The 24,945-nt window shown below is 34.7% G+C and overlaps 1 protein-coding gene across 2 annotated transcripts in view; it reads right to left on the bottom strand.

Moving 5' to 3' along the window:
* Positions 1–1,391: 1,391 nt before the first annotated feature.
* The window catches only part of Il1rap (interleukin 1 receptor accessory protein), a 132,973-nt gene continuing 109,419 nt past the window's right edge, over positions 1,392–24,945 (bottom strand). The window contains exons 9-11 of one of the 2 annotated variants that reach the window (XM_071615194.1): positions 13,101–13,250; positions 11,694–11,837; positions 1,392–2,110 (exon numbers count right to left, since the gene is read on the bottom strand). In XM_071615194.1, coding sequence (XP_071471295.1) covers positions 1,392–2,110; positions 11,694–11,837; positions 13,101–13,250 — 1,013 coding nt within the window. Of the gene's footprint in view, positions 2,111–6,008; positions 9,231–11,693; positions 11,838–13,100; positions 13,251–24,945 lie in introns of those variants that run through there. The other variant, XM_071615195.1, reaches the window with a different exon arrangement.

Genomic DNA, 24,945 nt, shown 5'->3' with positions numbered 1-24,945 from the left:
GTTCTTTGGCTGAATACTTTAGTTCTGAAATTATAAATTAGTAACCTTCAAGCTAAATATGTCTCCCAGATGTGTTTTGCTTAGCTCTTTGCTCTTGTTTTATTTTTATAACTCCATAATTGGGAGTATATACAAAAATCTAGATTTTTAGTTTCTCTTGAAAAAAACTGCAAAATCTGACAACACAGGGCTAAATCAGTAGCAGCAATCAAATGGAGCTGAGTAAAAGCTTACTCCTTTTATATAAAATACATTTTTTCAGTTACTTGCAGACCCAGGGATTCCCCATCATGCTCCTAACTTGAAAATCAAGTGCCACCTGCCTTTTATTGTTATGCGAATATGTTGGCAGAAAATAAATATTTTTCTGTACCTCTATCCTATTCATGGATAGATGGTCCCTATATTATGCTTGTGTCTAGCCACCCTTTATTTTTTCCTTATCTTCTAATTCTTATAGGCACTTGGCATTTAACATCCCTTCTCAGAATTCTGAATGGGAAGAAGGAATTCAGGCACCAAACTCCCCTCAAAATCCCTTAAAAGACTGAGTTTTTCATCATCTGTCACTTTTTAAAAAATTAGATTTTTATGTAAAATCCCATTTCATTTAAATACTTTCTCACTGTCTTTTGGAACTTTCCCAGATTTCTCTCTATACACCTCAGAAGAAACAAAAGGGATACTTCAGTTTTTCCTGTTCCCTAAACCTAATCTCAATTTTCTGAAATGGAATACTCCTCAGATTTGAATACAAAAGCCAGAATAGGTAGAAGGGAAGAGAGAAATTAAAAATTTGTTAGTACAAATGAAATGACATAAAAATATAACTTTATTGATGCTAACAATGTTAGGAAATTTAGAGCACACTAGTTTACAGTGAGACAGAGAACACCATATATCCCTGGTTGGGTATGTTTGGTTCTTTGAGGGAAAATGTGCTGTAGGTTTTCTCTGGAGCTTTGTCCTACAACTTTCACCAGAACCAGCTCTTTCCCATGGTGCTCCCTGGGGAAATGTACACCCTACAGTGTCATAGTCCAAGTACACCTGACTAAGATCAATCAACTAACTCATAGGACACATATTTAAAATCTTAGCTTGGGTTTAAACCTTCGGGCAAGATAGAGGTTCAGACTTTAGGCAACTTTCACATACTGACCTTCTAGGACCCAAGAAGAGTGTGCTCTTCTGAGGCCGTTAGAGGCAATAACTCTGGATTCAGGTCCTTCAGGTCTTTTGTCTCCTAGAAATAAATAGTTTTTAAAAATCAATAAAAGGGATATACATCTGATAGTTCATTAGATGATAAAAATGTCAGTCATTTCCTAAGCTTCATGACATAAAGAGGACTGGTAGAGAGAGAAGCCACCACCCACCCCACACAGTAATTATAGGATATAAAAGTCATTGTTATTGGACAAATCTGTGAAATGGTGAAGAGCAAGAGCTGAGATCTGGGGAGCAGGGGGTTCCAATCTTGTGCCATTTTGTATCCATTGAGTTTCTGACTCTTGGGGAACAGGCTTACAGAGGTGTGTCTCCCACTGGGGCTGCGTCTGCATCTCTGCCCGGCTCTTGCTCCTGAGGTGACTCTCTCCCTCACAGTAGGTGACACAGCAGCGACAGGCTGCAGAGGGCTTCCCTCGGTGCTTGGACAAGGTGCCAGGGTCAGGAGGGGCACCTGGAGCCCTCTCTGAGCTCTGGAGCTCCTGGGGCTCTTTCAAACGACTTCTTCTCCTCTGAACATGATCCAGACTGATGTCCGACTGAGAAGAGCAGCTCTCATTCCAGCCCGAACTGGCACTCAGACTTCTCAGGGGAAGAGCCAACCTCAAGGCCTTCCAGAATTTGGAGCCAGAATGTTTGGACTTTTCTCCTTTCCAGCTTACAAAGGACACTGATTCCTTCAGCTGCAGGATGCCTGGGTGTGGATGCTCAAGGGGACGGTACTCCACCACAATGAGCTTGGTGGCAATAGAGTTCTGGCACATGACACCCAGTTTAAACTCCAACATGCTGATGCTCTTTTCTGTCACGTAGTCTGGGCTCAGGACAACAATCATCCTTCGGCTCCTCTGAATGAAATCAAAAACTGCTTCCACTGTATCTACAGGAAAATGAAAAGATGGCACGGTGTCCGTGAAAACTTCTATACATCCCAGTACATTATTGTGCATCTGACAAAGGACAGGCAAGGAACAAACATTTTGAAAATATAGGATCTCAGTGCTAAATAATCCACCTAGTCAGGAAATTAAGGAATGTTGTCTGTACCTTTATTATTAATAGTTTCAAAGGATTTGCTACCTTCAAGGATGAGGAAGGATTTGAATTCAATATGTCCCCATTGCAAAACCCCTACTTGTAGTAGTCCCTTCTTGAATAGTCTTTCTTTACTATTAGAAAAGAAAAGCCAGAAAATGGTTCAGGAATTAAGTGAACCATCTCTAAAATCCAGTTAATTTGGGGCTGTGTAGATTATTGCTTCTTTTGAAATCTTCATAACTGCAAGTTTTATCTGATGGTCTTAGATCTGACATCTTCAAATGTTTGAAATATTTGACAACTTTTGTGATGTTACTGTATTTTCTTCTTACCTGTAGATTAAATAAATTCAGGATTTTTCCTTTTTTCCCATAAATGACATAATTTCCAGTCTCTTTCTCACTCTCATCATTTTCCTTTGAATAATATTCAGTTCTATATGTATCTTCTAAGAATAGCACTTTGAATAGCAAAGGAAATGTTCTTGACATAATCTGATTGGTAAAGACCAATTGGAATTACCACTTCCTAAGATCCTCAGTTATATCCCTTGGTACTTAACATTTTTGGACCCAGTACTGATTTTATTATCAACTAAGATTTATTTCTTTCCTTCCTTCTCTTCTTTATGTGTAAGTGTGTATGTTTGTGTATGTGTATGTGTGTGTTGTAAAAATTGACCTTATAATCAAGAAGAAGCAAAAATAATGACAATAGACAAAAATCAATAAATTAGTTAATAGTTCTGGCAAAGCATTCATTTCTAACAGTTGCTAAGGTGGATTTGGACAGATCCCAAAGGAAACTTCTTCAAATAAATGCAGTTCTTAACTAACTGTGAGATTTGGGAACTTATACAATGCGATTATCTTAAGTAAAGGAACTTCAAATGTGTGAATCATAGCCACAGACAACTCTGAAATCACGTGCCAAAGACAGACTGAGGTTGTGCCCACACTTTTTGAGAGACTTTTCAGTTTGTCATGACAAACTGTAAATTCGCAGTAAATTTGATCTTAATGAACTTGACAGGGAATGAAGAGATAGGATCCAAAGTAGATTAATCCTTTCCAATCAGTGCATTTAACATGAATTTGAATGAAAATCCAATGTGCTCAATTTTTGACATTTAACTGTTTTTATCAAGAATAAAAAAAAAAAGCTATTTTGGAAATTTTTGGTATTGAAAGACAAATTTAAATGTCCATTTCTCTTCAGAATCTCTGTGTGTGTGTGTGTGTGTGTGTTGGTAACTCCTTTGTTCCTGCTTGCTGTTCCTACTCAGGATCTCTTGACGCTGCATCTAATAAATTAGAGAATATCAGAGTGGGAAGTTACTGCTTTTTCTGGTTCATGAGAAATGCAAAATAACCTTAAGACAACATGGCTTGTGTAGAGGATTTGGGCAAACTCCACAAATTGTGTGTGTACTTATGTATGTGTTTGTGTGTATGGTATACTTTATTTCAAAATATTACCTTAAGAAAATATGAGTTTGTTTTTTTTTTTTTTTTTCCAGTGGAGATACCACAGTTGAAAGTAAAACTGTCTTAGATCTTCTAAAAAATTGTCTTCAGGGCTTATGTTTTCTTTCTTTTTTTTTTTTTTTTAATATATTCCCCTTCCAGAAAGTGAGGGATTTACATTTGAAAAAGGACAATGCTAAATAAAGATATGAGTGGCAGAATTCCAGACATTGAGGACTGAGAGTGGAGATGCTCCTCCAAGGGGGCTTGGCCTATACATAGAATTCTCTTCACTTGGTACTTTAAAGAAAGCTGCCTCCTGCACTGCATATTTTTAAAATACCTTCCATATTATGAAACCTTCATATTTAAGATGGATGCTATTATCATTTTTAATGGTAAATATTATTTGAAGAGGGATTACTAAATTAGATTGTTTATTCTGTTTGACTCAAAAAAAAAGTGAGGTGTGACTATACAGGTGTGACATCAGTTTTCTTTTATGGCACTGTATTGGAGTTGAAGACATAGTTCTGGTCCAGAATTCCACCACACTCAAGGATTCACCCATCTTTTAAAGTCATATTCCCTCTGGAATTTACATAGAAGAAAACTATGACTTCAGTTTGTTCTTTGGTTAGGATAAAAGTGGACAAGTATGCTTCTCTTCCTCCTTTTCCCTCTCTCCCCCTCCTCCTCCCTCCAATAAAACTTGAAGTACAGTAGCAAAAAGGTGCACCTAATCTGGAAGATGGATCTGAATCCAAATCTTGGTTTTCCAGTGTCTGTTTTTAGTCTGAACATTTTTGAATCTAAGGTCATCCTTCTATGAAATGCATAAGATAAGGGAAAACTTGTAGAAATGTAAAACAAATGAGGTATCTATATGCAAATGTCTAGCATGCAGTAGTCATGTGAACAGCTCATATGATTAAATTATTATTCAATGTCTAGTGCTTATTAAAATAATATATGGACCAATTTTGTTGAATTTTTATCAATTCCTGATACTAACTTTAGAATATCACTTTGATACATGGATTGGTGAGGATAATAGGGTTTGAAATTCTGGGTATTTAGTTTAAAATGAATGTAGATCAAAAGCACTGTTGAAATAATCTCCTAGCTCATTGCTAAAGTTACTTTATGTCACATGGGTAGAAACAGAGAAATAAGACCGGCTAGTTGCTAAATGTGTATCTCATATCACATTGAAAATTTACTTGTGTGAAAAATCTAGTGGCACCAGTGAGTGACTGAAGAAAGTATCTTCAGGCTTTTAACAAGGTAATAGCTCAGTAAATGAGGCTACCAAAATGCTGATACGGAATCTTCCAAAGAGTCACCACTGTGTTCTAGGAGATCATTTAATATTTTGGGGGTTGAAAGCAACTTAAAACTTATCCCCACTTATCCAATATAGAAATTTCACATACAAACTCTAATATGAATCAATCAAGTCTCTGCTTATGTATATCTTATAAGGATTCACCTAGCATGTCCAAAATTAGGGAATTTCATTATTGTTCAACTCTGACACAGTTGTTTCCAATTGATTTGAAATCTATTTCCTTGTAACTTCGATGCATTGATTTGAACTTTACCCTTTGGGGAGTGGTTTGCAAGAGGAAAATACTTCAGCAAAATTTTTTTTTACAAAGTTAACTAGTACAGAGGATGTTACAGGGCTCAATAAATGCTATTGGAATAAATGATGAAATGGGGAATTTTTTTCTTTTTAGCATGAAGACAGTCTTGTACCTAAGGGCTTAATATTATTATCACAAAAGAAAATGCATTTCCAAATATTTTTCACTTATTTACTTGAAGTTTGTGAGAAAAATGTATCTTTGGTTCAAATTATCATCTATTAACGCACAGCATTAATTTCTTCTGCCAAAGCTGCTGCCTTGGAGTTGCTTTAAAGTTTAAAAGGTAAGAAATTCCTGTAAGCTTTAAAGTTCTAAGCTGAACCTAAAGGAATGTTTGTGGTTTTTTTGAAAAGAATAATTCTCTTCTCTCTCCCCCTCCATGCTCTGTATCCCTCTGTCACTGTATACACATGCACACATATACAGACACATTCCCATGTTTGGTATATCACATTGTTGATATGAAGTTCCCACTATCTTCAGATATCTCTCAGAAAGAAAGTTAAATATAATTTCATTTCTTTTTATAGTGCAATAATTGATCATTTTAATTCTTATTCCTTATGCTTAACATGAAAATAAAGATATAAAACACATGCACAAAATAAAATTCAAAGCTGAAAATAAATGGTTTATTTTAAAAATATGTAAATTTACAAATCAAATGAAAAATGGAAAATACAAAATTTCACGAATAAAATTAAAAAGATAATCTTAAAATATTAAAACCTATAGAAAGAAAATGGGTAATTAACAAGTGGAGTGATGTTTTTGTTCCCAGTACAATGGAATGCTTTTTTTATTAGAATCCTAAGAATCATTTAAGCTGCAATACAAAAGAGAATTCAATAAATTGTATGGGATTGTGTAATTAGACACTCTACATAGCATGGTTCTTTGTTAACCTGGGTGCAGAAGGTACTGATGTCATAGATCTAAAACTTTATAAGAGAAATTATTTGTTCTTGCTCTCTAAATTATGAGTATGTGTCCCTATATCCTTCAAAGGGGAATCTTCTAGAATAGAAAACATGTTTAAAGTAAGTTCTATCAGGATGAGACAAATTAGATTTGATTTGCTTTATATTATAGCATTTGGAAAAACTCAATATGAAAGATAGGAATATAAATAGAAAAACACACCATGGAGTTTCCAGGGGCCCCTATGGTATTAAGGATAAATATGAAGCCCCAAAGTGCAAAAAAAAAAAAAAAAAAATGCAGCATCGCAAGAAAATGGCCCCTTGGGAATGAGACCACCCCTTGTTGACCTAAAGCTCCTAAAATGATTGATATTAAGTGCTACTCCAGAGTCAACTCACCTCTGGTCTTGTAAATAAAGAGTTAGTAGAGGGAATAATTATGATTTATCATAAGAAAAAGCATTAAAAAGGCTAAAATATTCATTCCAAGAGTGACTCCATATCATAGCTTTATAGTCAAGAATCCAAAAGGGAATAATTTTTTCAATTTAAAGTAATCAATAATTTCTATGTAGAAAAATTATGTATTATGGACTTTAACACTGATAAAGGATGCTTACATGTAGAAGACAGTTTTAGAATTGCATAATAAAATTCATACTACTAGGACAAGGGCCTCCTTAAATTATGAATTATCGTGTTTCATAGTATCCTCCAAACTCATTTATAGGTATATTTATTTTCTTTTATTACTTAAAAGTCTACATAGTTGAGCACTAGGATTAGCATGGCTTAATTTCTTAATATGTCTTCTAGGAATACAGTAGAAAATCAATTAATACCAGATAACTGGCTACCGTTTAGCAGTGACTAAAGAAGTTCTGTGTACAACAGAGTCCACTGCAAGCCAGATCAGCTGTAGCCATAATAAGTTATTTATATGAGTGTAGGGAAGGCAAGAACTAATGACAAGTACCGCTCTGTGAGCAGCAAATTCACAAATAATATTAATGAACTGACAACACCAACACAAAAGCATTACAGTATGAACATAATTTAAAAACTGGACAAGAGTTATAGTGGTTTGTAATATCTTACTAATGGCTGTTTAAAGATGAGCACATGCATATGTGTCTGTGTATATGTATATACACATAGATAATGCATGCGCATGTGGATTCATACATATACACACATACACAATTTGTGTGTGAATATATGTACACACGAGCATATAAAATTAAGGTGTGTGGATATTTATATATATATGTATACTTATATGTGTGTGTATATATATATATACACATATATACATTTTCTACACGTAACATAGATATCTACTTTGTAAACTCTGCACTTAGTTTTACTTTTCCAAGTCTGAAGAACATTAAAATTTTACTTAAAACCAACCAGAAAAGTTTCATTGACAATGACCTTTCAGATGGACTTATTTGGATCAAGGTATTACCTGTGCTAGTGAATAAATTACAGGAAGTACAATTAATTCTTTTAGAATATTAATGCTAAAAGCAACTGTCAAGGTTACTAAATCTAATCTCCACACATTACAATGAGGAGACACAAAAAAGTGAGGAGAAATCATTTTCCTAGTTTTCACATTAGCAAGGTTGGATTAAAAGGCAAATTGCTAAACATCCTGTTCTGCACTCTTTTCACAAGTTAGAAATGCCCTAAAAGCATTTTGCTCTCCATTAGCACCATTAGAAGTTGCCTTTCAGACTGAACCAAGTATAGAGCCACCTGAAAATCTGTTTTTTCTTTTTAACCTACAAATTCTGAGTGATTGATACAAGTAGAGAGGGAGATGGAGTAATAAATATGAATCAATCCAAAGATAATCAAGGATTTACGGTAATTAAAAATTATGATATATTTTTCAAGTTTATAAATGTAACATCAATTACCTGAGATGAGGGCAAATGTGATATAGTAAGAGGAAATGCAACATGCCCTTTAAATTAATCATCAGAGACATTTTTAGTTATATTGCTTTGTAACCTCCTAAGTGGGTGTCGGTCTTGCTGTGGTGGTGTATTGAACAGCCAAATGAGCAAAAGAGCTTGTTTATCCTCAGAAAAAATAGATGTAGACCCTGATTATCTTTTTAATGGATGAGTAAAAATAAAATAAAAAAATACTCTACTCAGAAAATTATAATACCCGTCAACAAGTAACGTTTCGTAAAGGGATTTTTAAATCCACAGACACAGCTGCTCTATAAGGTTAAGATTTGAGGTGTGTGGGGGGGGGCAGGGATGGAGGATGTAAAAGAGGAGATTCACTTCAACCCAGTCTTTACCTGCAAAGAACACGTGAATATCAGAGACTGGGAACAGACTGTTGACACTATCATTCTAAACCTTAGTCATGCCTGAGAAGCAAAACAGCCATCCAGATAGTCACTCTGAATTTATCCCTATGAGGAGGCTGAGAATTTTTTTCTGCTTATCAAACCATAAACTGGGAAGAAAAAGGGGGGGCTCTTCCCCCCAGGAGTACCCTTGGTTCTCGTTACTCTTTACATTTTCCCTTTCATACATTTTTCAGGGATGAATAGGAGAGCCCCTGCTTGTCACTGCTAGACCTCCTGGAACTCTTCTTCACTGGCATAGCCACCTGCAGCTGCTTCCAGAACCTGCCCTGTGGATACTTGGATTTCTCCCCTTTCCATTTAATGACCGTGAGCACCGTCTTAGCCCTCTTCAGCTCTTTCACCTTCGTCTCCTTCACAGCTTTGTACTGCACTAAAATGACGTTGATGTTGCCCCGAGAGGCCATATTTTCTAGGCCAGCCTTGAGCTCCAGGAGGGCTTGGGTTCCCTGGAGCACGTAGTTGGGACTTAGGACAACCAGGAGGCGTCTGCTTTTCTGAATGAAGCTCAAGGTCTCATCTGTGACAACTGGGAAAGAAAACACCATGGGGATTAGTGTTGGCCCAGAACTATCCAAAAGCACGGGGCTTGAGGGAACTCAGGGTGAAACCTTACCAGCAGCACGTGGTTAGCCTTAGACCCAATCATGTTCTTCACTAAGTGCCATTCCCCTCAGGGAAAATGGAAATGGCATCCACATATTCCACTCAAAAAGAAGATTCCAAACAAGTATGAAGCCAAAACATGGCTGTGACCTCAGTCTTCCAAAGCATGACTGGAGCCACAATGAACAGATGCGTGACACAGGAATCAGTTTCTACAAACAGCATGGTATGTTGTAACCCAGTCAGACCTACTCCTAAGCCCTATACAAAGACACCTTTGTATAATCTCCCTAATATAAAAAAAAAAAAAAATCAAAAGATACATGTTGTAGAGTCCAAATCATAGAATTTCACTTTTTGCTAACACAGGAAAGGGTAGGAATGTTCACTTTTGAAAGTCCCCTCCACTGTTGAACACCTCCTTGACTCTGACTGATATCAATGTGGTTGGATGAGGACCTTCAAAAATATAGCCAATCCAATGGGACCTTGTCTAGAAATGCATTCACAACTTGGCTTTCTACCTCTCTCTGCTTTGGAGACCAAATTAATCCCTGATCTTTCTCCTCAAAATACTATCATTACTAGGGAGCCATGTGTTTCTGCAGCTGCTGGTGATGTGTCTACTTTCACTCATTGGCAAACACTTTTTTTAAAGTAAAATAAAAAAGAAGAAGAAGAAAAAGCAGGGGAAATGGAAGGGCAGTATAATTTTATTCTGCAGTAAGGGGCTCTGATTAATTCCTCTCAGTAAATTCTTGAAACTAATCTATCACCTTACAGATGCTTAGGGAGGGCTATATAATCCTTTACAAGGGCAGGGATAGTTGCCAACTTCAGGTGATGCACTGATGTTATGGAAATGTACGCCCTGGCTCACCAGGCTCCCCTATGCAGTCTTTTCGATGCTTAATCTTTGTGAGTTCAGAAATAATAGGTAAAGATAGGCAATTAGAATCTAGCATGTGCAACCTGGAGGAGCATTTAGGAATAAATATCTGTCTGCTCCAAGAAGCTCAACTAGAGGCTGACCATATGTAAGCATAGAAAGAGACCCAGAGGCAAAGTGAATTGGGCAAGAGCAGCAGGGGGGATACAAAATGACACAAGAATCTATCAGAAGAAAGATGCAAGAGTAATAAGAGAAAGCTTGAATTCTCCCAAGAACTATCAACCCCTATTGGAAGGTCTTACCCAGTTATATATGTATATTTTTCTTTAACTTTTCACACAGAAATTATTGATGGAATGGCTGATGAAAGGATAAATGGATGAGTGTGATATGGGGGAATTAAGTATTAAAATGAACAGAATTTATCCTTTAACCATATGATTATTTTATCATTTCCTGGCAAAGTTATACTGAAAGAGATATCTTCTGAAGGCAAATATGATAAGCTTTTGTATGATGATTAGGTAAATAAGATAGCAGATCTATTTAATTCAAAATGAGAAAAATATTTAAGCCTATCTTATGTCTCAATGATTTACATAACATCTTTCAAAAACATGTTAAACAAATGATTAAGGTAAACAGGATCTTCTAAGAAGAAAATTAGTTTGTCATGCTTAAGATTAGAGACAGTGCAAGTGAATTTCAAAGGTAGGGAGTTTAGTTTATAAATGTTACTTTGTGTTTTTTACAAAGACACAGGTGAACCACTGCTTTGTGTTTTACAGTTTAGCCTTGAAAAGATACTTTTGCTTTAAGACATTCAGCAATCTCTGCTTTTCTTTTTTAAACCTGCTAGAATACCTTGTAAATTTTTAAAATAAATCTCAAATGTATAAGCTGATAAAACAGAAGCAGACCCAAGGAAAAAAAAAGAATTTGAGTAGTACAAGTTTGCTAGAAAGCAAAAGCAAAGGAAAGGAAATGGCCAAGTGCCAAAGGGAAATATTCTATTGTCAGTGAACAAAAGAAGGGAAAATTCTATGCACCCTAATCTGTAACTCAGTCTTAGTAAAACTAAGCCTCAATCTTTATAAAAACAACATTTTAATTTTACTCAGTCTTTGTAAAAAAACAAAAACAAAACATTCTTAGAAAACCAATGCAGATTTGTATAAACTTTCTAAAAATCTAAATATGAATTTAAAGGACTTTTAAAGCTATGGCACTTTGATATAGTTTAACTCCACTGTGGATCTATGTTTCTGAAATGGAGTTGTTAAAGATAACCAGGAAAAATATTTTTAATACCCTAAACGAGTTGAATAGTGTAAATCTTACAATATAGTATTATTTCTGGAGAAATCGCTATTATATCAAGGAATTGGACATTAAATATCCAATACAGAACTATGACTCTCACACACAATCTAAAGCTAAGAATCCCTTTGCCTTTCAAGGGTAACATCATTTGTACTCCTGTGAAATACCTACTTCCCCCAGGCAGACTGTCTCGGTCAAAGATGCACAATTTGTATCCAAATTCATTCTCCAAAACTCCACGGAGGGTCAATAACACAAATTCCTCTTCTTCAGCATTCCTTGCGTAGGATACATAAATATCATACTCCTTCCCATCTAGCAAAAGGAACACAGATCCCATATCAGTTAGAAAAGTTTATCAAAAGTAAGACCTTTTTTCTTAAATCTAACTTCTGCATGTGGGACATTTTTATTTTTGCATGTATACATTATGTGATAGATGCTAATGTGATTTTCCATGTGGTACTTCCCAGGCAAAATAGCTACTTGAATTTAAATTTTTATTCAATGTGTCTTCTATTTACATCTTAGTTAGTTGAGTCTATGGTGGAGAAAGAGAAAGGTTTAGCCTATTCAACTGTAGATTAAAACATAACATGGACATAAATTGTAGGTGCCAGAAGTTAATTAATGTAGAGAATTTCTACTCCTTTTCTTGATACATCATTCATTTATATATTAGAGTTATGAATTGAAACTCTTTGAAACTGTCCAAAATATACCTGAAACGAACTATAATTAAAAATATATTTAGATTCAAGGATTAATCTTTCCCAAAGTTGTATAATTATAAAAATAATGAGTCATTGAAATGCAAATTATGTGCCTCTTCCAAAAGCCTGTCAAATTAGAATCCTCATGGGGTGGACCTAAGTATCTGCATGTTTAAATGTTTCATTCTTATTTCTGGGCAAAGTTTTTGCAATGGAGCAGTGCTCCTTAAATTTTAATGTGTATACAAATCATTTGGGAGTGTTATTAGAATGTAGATTCTGATTCTATAAGGGTTAGGACTATGAGTCTCTTTCTAATAGGCTCTCAGGTGATTCTGATGCTGCTGGTGCATGGATCACCCTTGAGTACAGAGTGTGGACCTGGACAACCCAACACAGTAGCCAAGAATCACATTTCTATTGGTCACTTGAAATGCATCTGGTCTAAACTGAAATATGTTATGAGTGTAAAATATAACACATTCTGAATTTTGAAATTTTAGTGTAAAAAAATGCCAAATATCTCAAACATGTATCAATTACATGCTGAAATAATATGAACACACTGAGTCTAAGCATGATTTTTACTTGTTTCTTTTTACTTTTTCTAATTTGGCCACTAGAATATTTTTAATCTCCTATGTGGCCCGCTTTATACTTCCTATTTGGACATTACTGATCTCACACTAAATCACATATTGATCTAAGAAAGGAGAATACTACACATTGGAAAGACTTTTTAATAGTAAAGACTGAAATACATTGTAATGTGCTTAAATCGTCTAGTTAGCCTAGGTTTTATCAAATGAATATGTTTTCTAAAGAGGACAATAGAAAAGGTTTACATCAAACCTTCATCACTTACCTAGAATGGTCTCATCTGTTCCAAAATGAGCCCGGTAGAAGAGGACCATCTCCAGCCAGTAGACGTGGTAAACAACAATGAGAATCACCACCAGCAGGACCGTGGCTCCAAAACCACATGCCAGCTCTACTGTGTATCTTGGAGCTACCACTGGAATAAATAACAAACCAGAAGGAATTTCTATGTGGTGATCACAGTGGCCCATCATGTTGCAAAGCTGGATAAGCCCAGCGGCTAAACCCTGCACCTGACTTACATGTTTGAATAAACAGAGATAACACTGTAGACTTTAGACTCTATTTCATAATACTAGATTGTCTCATATTCATTTTACTGTGTTTTGTTTGTAGCATAGAAGGTGCTTTTAGCTATCAGTTGATTTGAACTTTGATGATATACAACTAAAACAGAATCTTAACATTGGGCAGGATTCAGAAAGCTATCTAATTAAACTCACAATCTGACCCATACATCACCTCAAAACATTTTTGAACCTCTGATAGGTTATCTCTGGAATGGAGTCTTAAATATCCTACCTGGAGAAGCCCATGATATTGGTAGACTGTCACAGAGAAGGAATTTAGTTCCTTTTCCTTTATTTGCAAAGAGGCTTCAAAAATCTTATTTTCAGTTGGCAGAAACAGAGGGCTTTTATCCATGTCCACAGTTCTGGGATACACACTGTGAAGACTGACTTGCAATACGTGGTTATGGACAGATTTCCACATAACCTACTTACTTTTATGTCATAGACACCATGCCTGCTTTTTTTTTTTTTTTAAATAAGAAATAGAGTGAGATAATTCCCAATTAATGTAAAACTGGTTCTAACTCATCAGCCCTGGAAACCAAGTCTTTTAGAACTGAATCACTGGTCACAGCAGACAACGTTCCTGTCTTGTTGACCACTGCCCTTTCCTCACAAAACTCAAGAAGATGTCACATCATGCCTTGATCATGCAAGAATTTCTGGTTGGAACAGTGCTTTCCCTGTTTTAGTTTTCAAGGTCAATGTTCAAAATGCCATTTTTTTTGAAAGATAAAACCCTTTTTTTCAAGCTGAGCTCTGCCTGTAGAAATCTCCACTCTTCCCTATTTATAATTTTTTACAGTGTTTTTATTTATATAATGTGATTTATCTTATAGGCCTGCTTCTCCACTCCCTCTCACTTCCCCTAATCTGTACATTCCCTGTTTTCCAGGTGGGGACCATCTTTTCATCTATCCCATTTAGATATTTATTTATTTTTTATTGGTTGTTCAAAACATTACAAAGCTCTTGACATATTTCATACATTAGATTCAAGTTGGTTATGAACTCCCAATTTTACCCCAAATACAGATTGCAGAATCACATCGGTTATACATCCACATTTTTACATAATGCCCTATTAGTAACTGTTGTATTCTGCTACCTTTCCTATCCTCTACTATCCCCCCTCCCCTCCCCTCCCATCTCTCTCTCTACCCCATCTACTGTAATTCATTTCTCTCCTTGTTTATTTTCCCATTCCCCTCACAACCTCTTAATGTAATTTTGTATAACAATGAGGGTCTCCCTCCATTACCATGCAATTTCCCTTTTCTCTCCCTTTCCCTCCCACCTCATGTCTCTGTTTAATGTTAATCTTTTCTTCCTGCTCTTCCTCCCTGCTCTGTTCTTAGTTGCTCTCATTATATCAACGAAGACATTTGGTATTTGTTTTTTTAGGGATTGGCTAGCTTCACTAAGCATAATCTGCTCTAGTGCCATCCATTTCCCTGCAAATTCCATGATTTTGTCATTTTTTAGTGCTGCGTAATACTCCATGGTGTACAAATGCCACATTTTTTTTTATCCATTCATCTATTGAAGGGCATCTGGGTTGGGTAATTCTCACACTGTACTATGTATCAGAAACTTCCCTTTGGTTGCTTGTCGTAACTAGCTAAAGAGTCTGAGGAAGGAATGGAACATTTGCTAAATCTGAAGCAGGAGGGCTTAACTTAGGTAATTGTTGATTTGATGGTTACTTATTAACATGTACTGTTTGCCACAGCCTTTGGGGGACAGAATGGTGGATAAGAGAAGAAGATCTCTGTACTTTGGGAGATAATGTCCTAATGCAGAAAAGCAAAAAGGAAATAAAATAAAAGGAAATAAATCTGCATTAATTTTGAGTACTGATCAATGCCAAAAAGAAAAAAAAAAATGGTATGTGATAGAGTTGACCAGGGAATGAGGCTGGGGCAAGGGAGGTCTATTAGTCATTGTAGTGAGGGAACACTTCTGTGAGCCATGAATTCAAAGCCAGCCCCAGCAAAAAGTGAGGCTAAGCAACTCAGTGAGACCCTGTCTCCAAATAAAATACAAAAGAGGGCTGGGGATGTGGGTCCATGGTTGAGTGCCCCAAGATCACCATGGAGCAACTCTCAATTCAAAGTGCAGGGATCTTTGCCTAATATTGCCATGAGTTAAATTATTGGTCATATATAAGGGGGAGAGATTCCTTTCTAAACAGTTTTCTATGCAAAACAGAAAAAAAATGGTAATCAGTGGAATTGAATCCAAACTTTTCTAATTAAAGGGCCAATTGTAGAGTTTCGAGTTCAGGATCCCAAACTCAGGTTGTTAATCCTGCTGCAGGTACAGCCTGGGACACAGCATATGAAATGATTATCAGGTACTCTAGTACTTGCTTCATGAATAGTGGCCTATTAAAAGAAGAAAATCCCACCATAAAATGCCAGAAGTATTGTTACTGAGGATTTGCTAAGATTAATTCAGGTAGCTGGCACAAAAATTGTTGTGTCCTTGATATTTCCGAGTACGTGTTATGTTAATAGCACACCAGGGTAGGTCCCACTGTTATTTGCATTATTTGCTGAGTTATTTTGGCTCTCTAAAATGTCCATCCAGGCAAAATGGGGGGAGGAGGAGGAAAGGTCACTAGCTACACTTACCTGAAATGGATTTTTCTAACCGTCAATTGAGGTCTTGCTTAATGACCAAAAGATCAATTACCCTCTTAAATTTCTATCGCATTCATTTTACTACTATCTATTTTTTTCTAATGAGCCTTTAAATTTTGTTTTGTGTCACACAATCACAAGTGTCATATTTATGAATAATTTTGTGTAGCCATCTTGCTAAAAAGGAGACCCTAATGCTACTTAACTAATTGAACTCTTAAAATATTCCCCATCAGCCTGATTTTCTAAATGGCTTGGGTCAGGTGCAAGGGATGCCCTACAAGGTTTTCATGTGGAGCTGTGCTGGTTTACTGGGAAAGGGTGACCCTCTGCTCACATGTTCTATCTGCCCCAGCTGCAACCTCTGGCATTTTGACATAATTATTTTACCCTTATGCACTCTCAGACCAAAGGGTTTCCAATCAGAAAGGGGTGATGAAATTTGGCCAAATTGGACTCCTGAACTGCTTCCCTCGTTGATTTCAATAATAATCTAACTCAGGATGTAGCCATTTGCTTCTTGTTATTCCTGAATTCAAATTTCCTCCATTCATTTTGCAATTCTACAGTAAAAAAAAATGTCTCAAAACTCAAAATTTCATCCTTATTGTAATTGGAAACTTGCTATCTATTGAGTCCTTCAAGCAAATGCCACCTACTCAGATTCCAAGGGACCACAGAATCTGTGGTCACACTTTGATAAATTTATGGAACTTCTTGATAATTTTTGGAACTGGTAATGACCATTTTTTTCCTCAATTGCAAACAGAGAATTCTCTATTTAAATAATGGTAAAGCAAAGACTTAAGATGGACTTGATTTGGCTATTGCAGTGTGTTAAAGTTTACGTATTTTGAACTTCAGCTTCTGTCCTTTGAGGAGTAATTGATAGTAGAATTGCCTTCCTTATACAAAACAAAAGGTTTTTTCATAATAGGACAACTAATAGCACATGAGTGCAATCTATGGGGAAAAGGGTCAAAACAAGATTAAGCCTGGTCACGGGCTTAATCTTCTTTTAAGTTTTCTTCTTTTAATAGGCCACTATTCATGAAGCAAGTAGTAGAGTACCTGATAATCATTTCATATGCTGTGTCCCAGGCTGTACCTGCAGCAGGATTAACAACCTGAGTTTGGGATCCTGAACTCACAACTGGGTTGTGGCACAGATAGAGGAAAGCCAAAAGAGGGCAGAGGTTGCACTGAATTCAAAGAAATTAGAGTTCAAGAGTAGTTGGCATGTATTTATAGGCCTGAGTACCAGATAGAAGAGAACACTAGCAATGGAGTAGAGTAGAAAAGTAACTCTAGCAAATACATGGGGTTACCTTGAGTCTTTGGCCAAATCAAAGCGAAGCATATTTAGGGTGGTACTTTACATGGTCAGGCAAAAAGCAGCTAGAAACTGCACAATACCTGGAGCTCTGTAGAGCTGGACAAGAGCTGAGTTTAGGCCACTTAGAGGTCAGAAACTTCATTTAGCTACAAAGATGCCACAGAAGGCTGAGCCTTAGAAGTAGGTCCCATGCAGCCCTATAGAAAAGGCTATTTATTTTTTGACTATTCTAATGCAGATATGGAAAGTGACTTAAGACAAATAAATATGCAAATGCCTATGCAAGCTAATTAACTACCTGCTAGAACAAAATTCAACATTCTAATAAAACCCAGAGGTTCAGTGATACAGTATCTAAAATGTCCACTACATGACAAAAAATAATAGGATAAAGAGAAAAATATGTGATCCATATTCAGAAAAAAAAATCATCCAGTATAAATAGAACCAAAATTGGCAAAGATACTGCAATTGCCAGTAAGTACATTGAAATGTATATTAAAATTTGTCTGCTGAATTAAAAGCAAGAGGTATCTTGACTATCATGATGCAAGAATAGGAAATATCAATATTACAATAGAGAAATGGAAATATGCATTTCTGAAATTAAAAATGCTACAACTTAGATGTCACAAAAGAAATTATTAGTAGTCACTAGAAACTATCCAAACTCAGATTTTAAAAGGAATGAAATTAAATGAGAAACTTGGTTACCTGAGGGGGAACTACTGAGTTGTGTATCATAAATTTTACTGCAAGACTAAAGAAAGTGAAAATACTATGATTTATAGGAAAATATATTTGAAGAAACAAAGGCTGAAAATTTTTTGATTTAATAATAAATATAAACTTAGAGAACCAATAAGTTTAATAAACTAAGATACATATGAATACATCCATACCTAAGCCTCTCATAGTTCAATTGTTCAAAACAAAGTGATGATGAGAAAAACCTCAAAATCTCCCAAAAGAAAAAGAAATGAGAGCAGGACATAGCAGTGCATGATTGCTATCCTGGCTACATGGGTCGCTGAGGCAGGAAGATCACAAGTTTGAGGCCAGTCTGGGAAACTTAATGAGACAATGTCTTAAAAATAGAAAGGGCTGTGAGTGTAGCTCAGTAGTATAGCACCTTGAGTTCAATCCACAGTACCACAATTAAATGAGACATATATAAAAAGAACAATAATAATTTTAAAAGCTGCCGATTCACATTATAAATAATTTTCTGCAGGAAAAAAATGAAGGGCATCTTTAAAGAGCTAAAATACAAAAAGAAAATCTTTCAACACAAAATTACATATCTAGTGAAAATACTAATAAAAGTACCAGAATCACTGGCTATTCATATGAAAAAAAATTAAACTTCAATTCCTACTTCATATCATTTATTTAAAAACTTATAATTAGAGGTAGATCATGGACCTACACAAAAGGTGAAACTTCATGGCTGAAGTGTGCAGAGCTCTCTTAAGACAGATGAAGCAATAAGCATTAAAGTAAAAGTAATTAAAAACACCTCATCAAAAGTAAGAGCCTCTATCAATTTAAAACACTAGTATAAAGGGGCTGGGATTGTGGCTCAGTGGTACAGCACTTGCCTAGCATGGGCAGGACCCGGGTTCAGCATTGTGTTGTGTCCATCTACACCTAAAAAATAAATATTAAAAAAAAAAAAACACTAGTAAACAGACTGGCATGTGACAGAATGGGAAAGTATTTGAAAAACATGTATGTGACAAAGGAGTGTTATCCAGGGCAGATAAAGAACGCCTACAATTCAATCATGAAAGCACAATTCACCACTTGTAAAATGGATACAAACATTTAAACTGTCATATCACAGAACACTTACAGATGGTTAATAAGCACAGGAAAAAGTTCTCAGTATTTAGTCATGAGGGAAATAAAAATAAAATTATAATAAGGCACACTCACCATTAGAGCTGAAGTTAAGAACACCAAATGGTGAAGATTTGCATACGCTCTGGGTGGTGGTATACAAATGATACAGCCACTTAAGAAGAAATGTCTAACAGTTTCTGATAAAATTAAGCAGTGATTCTAGTCATGGGTATTCACCTCAGAAAAGCAAAATAAGTCCATAAAGAGACATGAATAAGAATGTTCACAGAAGCATTATTTAAAAGACCCCCAAACCGGAAAACACCCAGATGTCCACCATCCAGAGAATGAATTAAAAAAAATTGCAATACATTCTTTTGAAAAATTACTCCTTGGCAAACAAAAGAACCAAATGACTACTAAGCACAACAGTGTGGGTGTATATCAAGAACAGTTGCTGAATTAAAGAACACTTGTACAATGGTGAATCCTGTATGGGCCCACAAACATACAGTTCAAGAAGAGGAAAAAACAATCTTCTCAGAAAGAAATTCAAACCAATCATCTTACCAAGTGTGGAGAGGTAGAGGAAGTAGGAATAAACCCATTAGGGGAAGGATCAGGGAATTATTCTCTGGGTGATGGTAATATTCTATATCATGATAGTGTATTAGGCTACACAGATATATTCATTTCTCAAAATTTATCAAATGATATGCTGAGTTATGCAATTTCTTACTGTAGGTTTTACCAAAAAAAGGAATCATAAATAAATTTTTAAAATCTCAATAATGGTAAGATACTTAAACATTTAGGCAATAACTTAACTGATATTGACACTGCTTTATAAGGTATCAAAAATAAGATGAATCAATAAATGGGAAAATGAGTGACTAGATAAATGAAAAAAACAAAATAGCAAAACCTTAATGGTAGAATGTAGGTAGGGTATATCCTCACTGTATAATTCTTTTAAATCTTACATGCATTTGAAAACTTTATATTGAAATATAAAAAAGATGAAATAAGACATTTTCAGAGTAAAACAAAACTGAGAGGTTGTATCACCAGCAGATGTGAACCATCAGAAATATTAAATAGTTCTGAAGACTAAAATGTTGCAAGAATGAATATAGTGCCAGAAATGGAAAATATGCAAATAAAGTGCTAGTTATCTCACTTAATTTAACTAAATGATAATCATTTAAAGGAAAAATCATAACAATACATTATGGCATTTCATAATACATGCAAAACTAATATTTTTTGCATATATAACATAATGAACAGGAGAAAAGGAATGGAAGTATGCAATTGCAAGGATTTCATAAAGTAATATCCAATTAGTTCAAAATAATTATTGCAAATTCTAGAGGAAAAACTAAAAACAAGCAACAAAACAAACAAATAAAAACAATAAAAAGAGGTAGAAGAAACAGGAGGAAAAGGTGATAAAGTAGAATTCTAAGAAATTACCAATTAATCAAAAAGAAGGTAGGAAAGTACATAAAACAAAGAGTAGATGAAAAAGGTAGAGAACACAAAGCAAGATGATAGAATTAAATAAAGCCAATTTAAAATTGCCTGTAATCCCAGTGACTTAGGAGGTTGAGGCAGGAGGATCATGAGTTTGAAGCCAGTCTCAGAAATTTAGTGAACAATAAACAATTTAGCAAGACTCTCTGTCAAAATAAAAAACTAAAAAGGACTGGGGGTTTAGCTCAGTTGTAAAGCACCCCTGGATTCAAATCCCATAACCTAAACAAATAATTGTATCAAAGATATATATGGACTAAACATTCAAATTAAAGGACAGAAGTTATCAGGTTGGGTTAAAAAATCCAAGACCCAATAATATGTTGTGTCTACAATATATGCATTAAATATAAAGACAATGGCATAAATCTTAAAAAAAAATGGAAAAAGATATACAAATACTAACTACAATAAAGTTACAGTGTCTTAATTAATATTATAGTATTACAGAAAAAACAGACTATTTTATAATTTAAAATAGTCAATTCATCAGAATGACACATTGACCAGGATGCAGGGGATACATGGTAGTTCAGCTACTCTGGAGGATGAGATGGGAGAGGTAGCCTACGATCAGTCTAGGCAACATAGAGAGACCTTGGGAAAAAAAAGAAGGGGGTGGGGTGGGGAGAGAAAATAAATAAATAATTAAATAAGGAAAGAGAAGAGAGGAGGGGTGGGCAGAAAGAGAGAAAGGGGTAAAGAAAGGAAGCAAGGAAGATTAATGAGAAATGTTTGAGCCTAAAAACACAGTTCAAAAATACACAAAACAAATACTGGCAAAATGGAGGAAAGAATTGGAAAAAATAAGAAGAAAGATCTTAACAACCTCCTCTCTTTCAACAATTGGATGACTAGGATGATGGAAAACAAAATAGCAAGAAAATAGAAGACATGAACAATGTTAAAACCAACTGATTTAGTTGAGGCTTACAGAATACCACAACCATACACTGAAATATATGCCCTTTTCAAGTGCATGTGAAACATTTGCAACAGGCAACCTGTGAGGCCTTAAAAGTACCAAAACTTAAAAGGAAATAAATCAAACAGAGTATGTCTTTGGTCACAACAAAATTAAATTAGAAGTTAAAAATCAAGCTTATAGCACCATGCAAAGTATGTATTACCCATTTTCTCAGTTTTCACAGATACTTTGAGAGTCAGGTATTTGAAGGATAAGAAAAGGACCACTTGGGTCAGTTTATAAACATAGCTAGCACCAGAGCCCAAACTTGAACCTAGGTGTGTTTGAAATCAAAATTCTTTCCACTCCATCATAAAATTTCCTCAGGTGGTTCTAAGTTAGAGAAATCCTTCCCTTGAATTTCCTTCTTCATTGCTAATTTAATTACCTAAATTTAGATGACATATGAAATACTATAAATTATTTTTCCAAGAGAGAACATTAAGTCAATTTTAACAATCAGATCGATTTTAACATATAGCATAATTAAAAGATCTAGAAAATCCTCCACATATGTATAAATCAGGTAACTTATGCTTAAGCAACACATGGGTCAAAACAAATAAAAAGAATTAGAAAATATTTTGTATAGAATAATAATAAAATTTCAACATTTCTTAAATTTGGTTGAAAAAAATCCCATGAGGGAAATTCATAGTTCAGAATGTTTATATTAGAAAAGAAGGATTACTTAAAATCATTGACTTCCGCTTTTATTTTAAAATGATGGAAAAAGTCAAATTAAAAATAAAGTAATAGAATCACAGAAATCTCAAGCTATAAAGAGCCTTAGAAATAATTGATCACCCCAACTCTGTTTCCTTCAACAAATTTTCAATAGAAATTTAAGCTATTTCTTCCTTATTATTTTCATGATATGGTGGAATAACCCAATTTTACTACAGTCAGAATTGTGGCCATCTGAGTGTAAAGGTATAAAATACTCAGTCTCAGACTTAAAGGACATTGAAGATTCAAAGAGCACTGATTTCAACCCTTGAACCACATTTTTTATGGCATTTAGATTGAGCATTAAAAATAAATAAATAAATAAAGTAATAAAAGTTGAAAATAATAAAGATGAGTAAAATAATGAAATGCCATAAAGAAACATAATAGGAAAAAAATGAACACCTGTTTGTTCACTGCAAAATTTAATAAAATTGGGAAACCCATTTGAAACACAATGAAAACAGAATTTACTGATTTCAGGAATGATGGTGGAACAACACCAAAAATTCTGTAGACATTAAATGAGAAAATGATTCAACAAAAATTGTATGCCAATAATGTGACAACTTAGGTAAATTAGAAAAAAAAAAATTCTTGAAAAACAAATTCCCAAAAGTACCATAAAAGAAAAAGAACATACCCAAATTCATTACACAAAGCCAATATCACCCTGATATCAAAACAAGACAAAGGTATACAAAATAACCATAGCAAAAAAAAAACACTACAGACCAATGTCCTTGATGAACACAGATGCAAAAATTCTCAATAAGATACTTGTAAACAAAATTGAATAACACATTCAAAAGATTATATACCAAAATCAAATTAGTTTCATTCCAGGAATGAAATAAAGTTTCAACAAATGCAAATCAATAAACATAATAGACCATGTAAAAACACTGAGGCTAAAAATTACATGAAAATCTCAACAGATGCAGACAAAGCCTTTGACCCTTTGACAAAATTAAAAATCTTTTTTGATAAAAGCTCCATAGAAACTAGGTATAGAAAGATCTGACACACCCAAATCCTATTACATGTAGAAAGGGGGAAAACTGAGAAATCTTATTCTAAAATCAGGAGTAGGATGAGGATGTCCACTCTCACCAATTGTATTGAATATAGGATTTGAGATTTTAGCTAAAGTAACAAGACAAAAAAATAAATAAAAGGGATACTAGTGGGAAAGAAAGAAGTCAATTATCCCTGCTTCAGAAATGATCTTATACTTAGAAGACTCCACTAGACTTTTAGCAAAATAGCAGGATACAAAATCAACATAAAAAAAATCAATATCTTTTCTATATGCTAATAACAAATGCAAAGAAATAATTAAAACAATAACCTTAATAAAAATACCTAGGAATAAACCTAACCAAGAAATACCTACACAATGAACATTATGGAACACAGAAGAAAGAAATTTCTGAAGAAGACACTAAAAGATGAAAAGGCCTCCAATATTCATGGATATTGGTTAAATTGGCCATATCACCCAATGCAATCTAGAGATTCAATGTAATCCCTACTAAAATACCAATAACATTCTTCAAGGAATGAGAAAAAAAGTCCTAAAATTCATGCAGAAGAATAAATGATCCAGAATAGCCAAAATAATTCCAACCAAGAAAAGAATAATTATGGAAGCCTAACAATATTCAATTGAAAAATATACTACAGAGGCGCAGTAACAAAAACAGCATGGTACTAGCATAAAGACAGACATATATACCAATAGAATAGAATAAAAGACACAGAGAAAGACTTATACAATTAAAACCATCTGATTCATGACAAAGGTGTCTAAAACAGATGAAGGAGAAAAGATAGCCTCTTTAAAAAATATGGAGAGAAAACTGAATATTCATATGTAGAAGAATAAAAGCAGATCCCTCACTCTCAAACTGTACAAAAATTAATTTAAAACAATTAAATTAAACAACAAAGGCCTAAGTATAGGACCTAAAACTTTTAACTACTAAAAGAAAACACAGGGGAACACTTCAAGTTATAGGCACAGATAATGACTTCTTGAATACTTCTCCAATAGCTCAAGAAATAATAACAAAAACTAACAAAGAGGATTGATCAAATTAAAAAGTTCTGTACACCAAAGGAAATAAGAAAATGAAGAGACAGCTTACAGAATGGGATAAAATCTTTGTCTGTTATACTTTCAACCGATGATTAATATCCAGAATATATGAAGAACTCCAAAAACTTAATATAAAAAATCAAAAAACCTAATAAACAAATGGGAAAATAAACTAAGCAGATACTTCTCAAAAGAAGATGTACAAATGGCCAACAAAAACAGACCAAAAAAGTTTGTTCACCATCTTCAGCCATTAGGACAATGCAAATCAATACTACATTAAGAATTCATCTCAATCCAGTTAGAATGACAATCATCAAGAATACAAATTACGCCAGACGTGGTGGCACACACCTGTAATCCCAGCAGTTTGGGAGGC

The sequence above is a fragment of the Marmota flaviventris genome, chromosome 8, assembly GCF_047511675.1.
Source record: "Marmota flaviventris isolate mMarFla1 chromosome 8, mMarFla1.hap1, whole genome shotgun sequence".
Taxonomy (NCBI): domain Eukaryota; kingdom Metazoa; phylum Chordata; class Mammalia; order Rodentia; family Sciuridae; genus Marmota; species Marmota flaviventris.
Note: the sequence above shows the minus strand (reverse complement) of the source record. Positions and strands in the feature narration are given on the sequence as shown.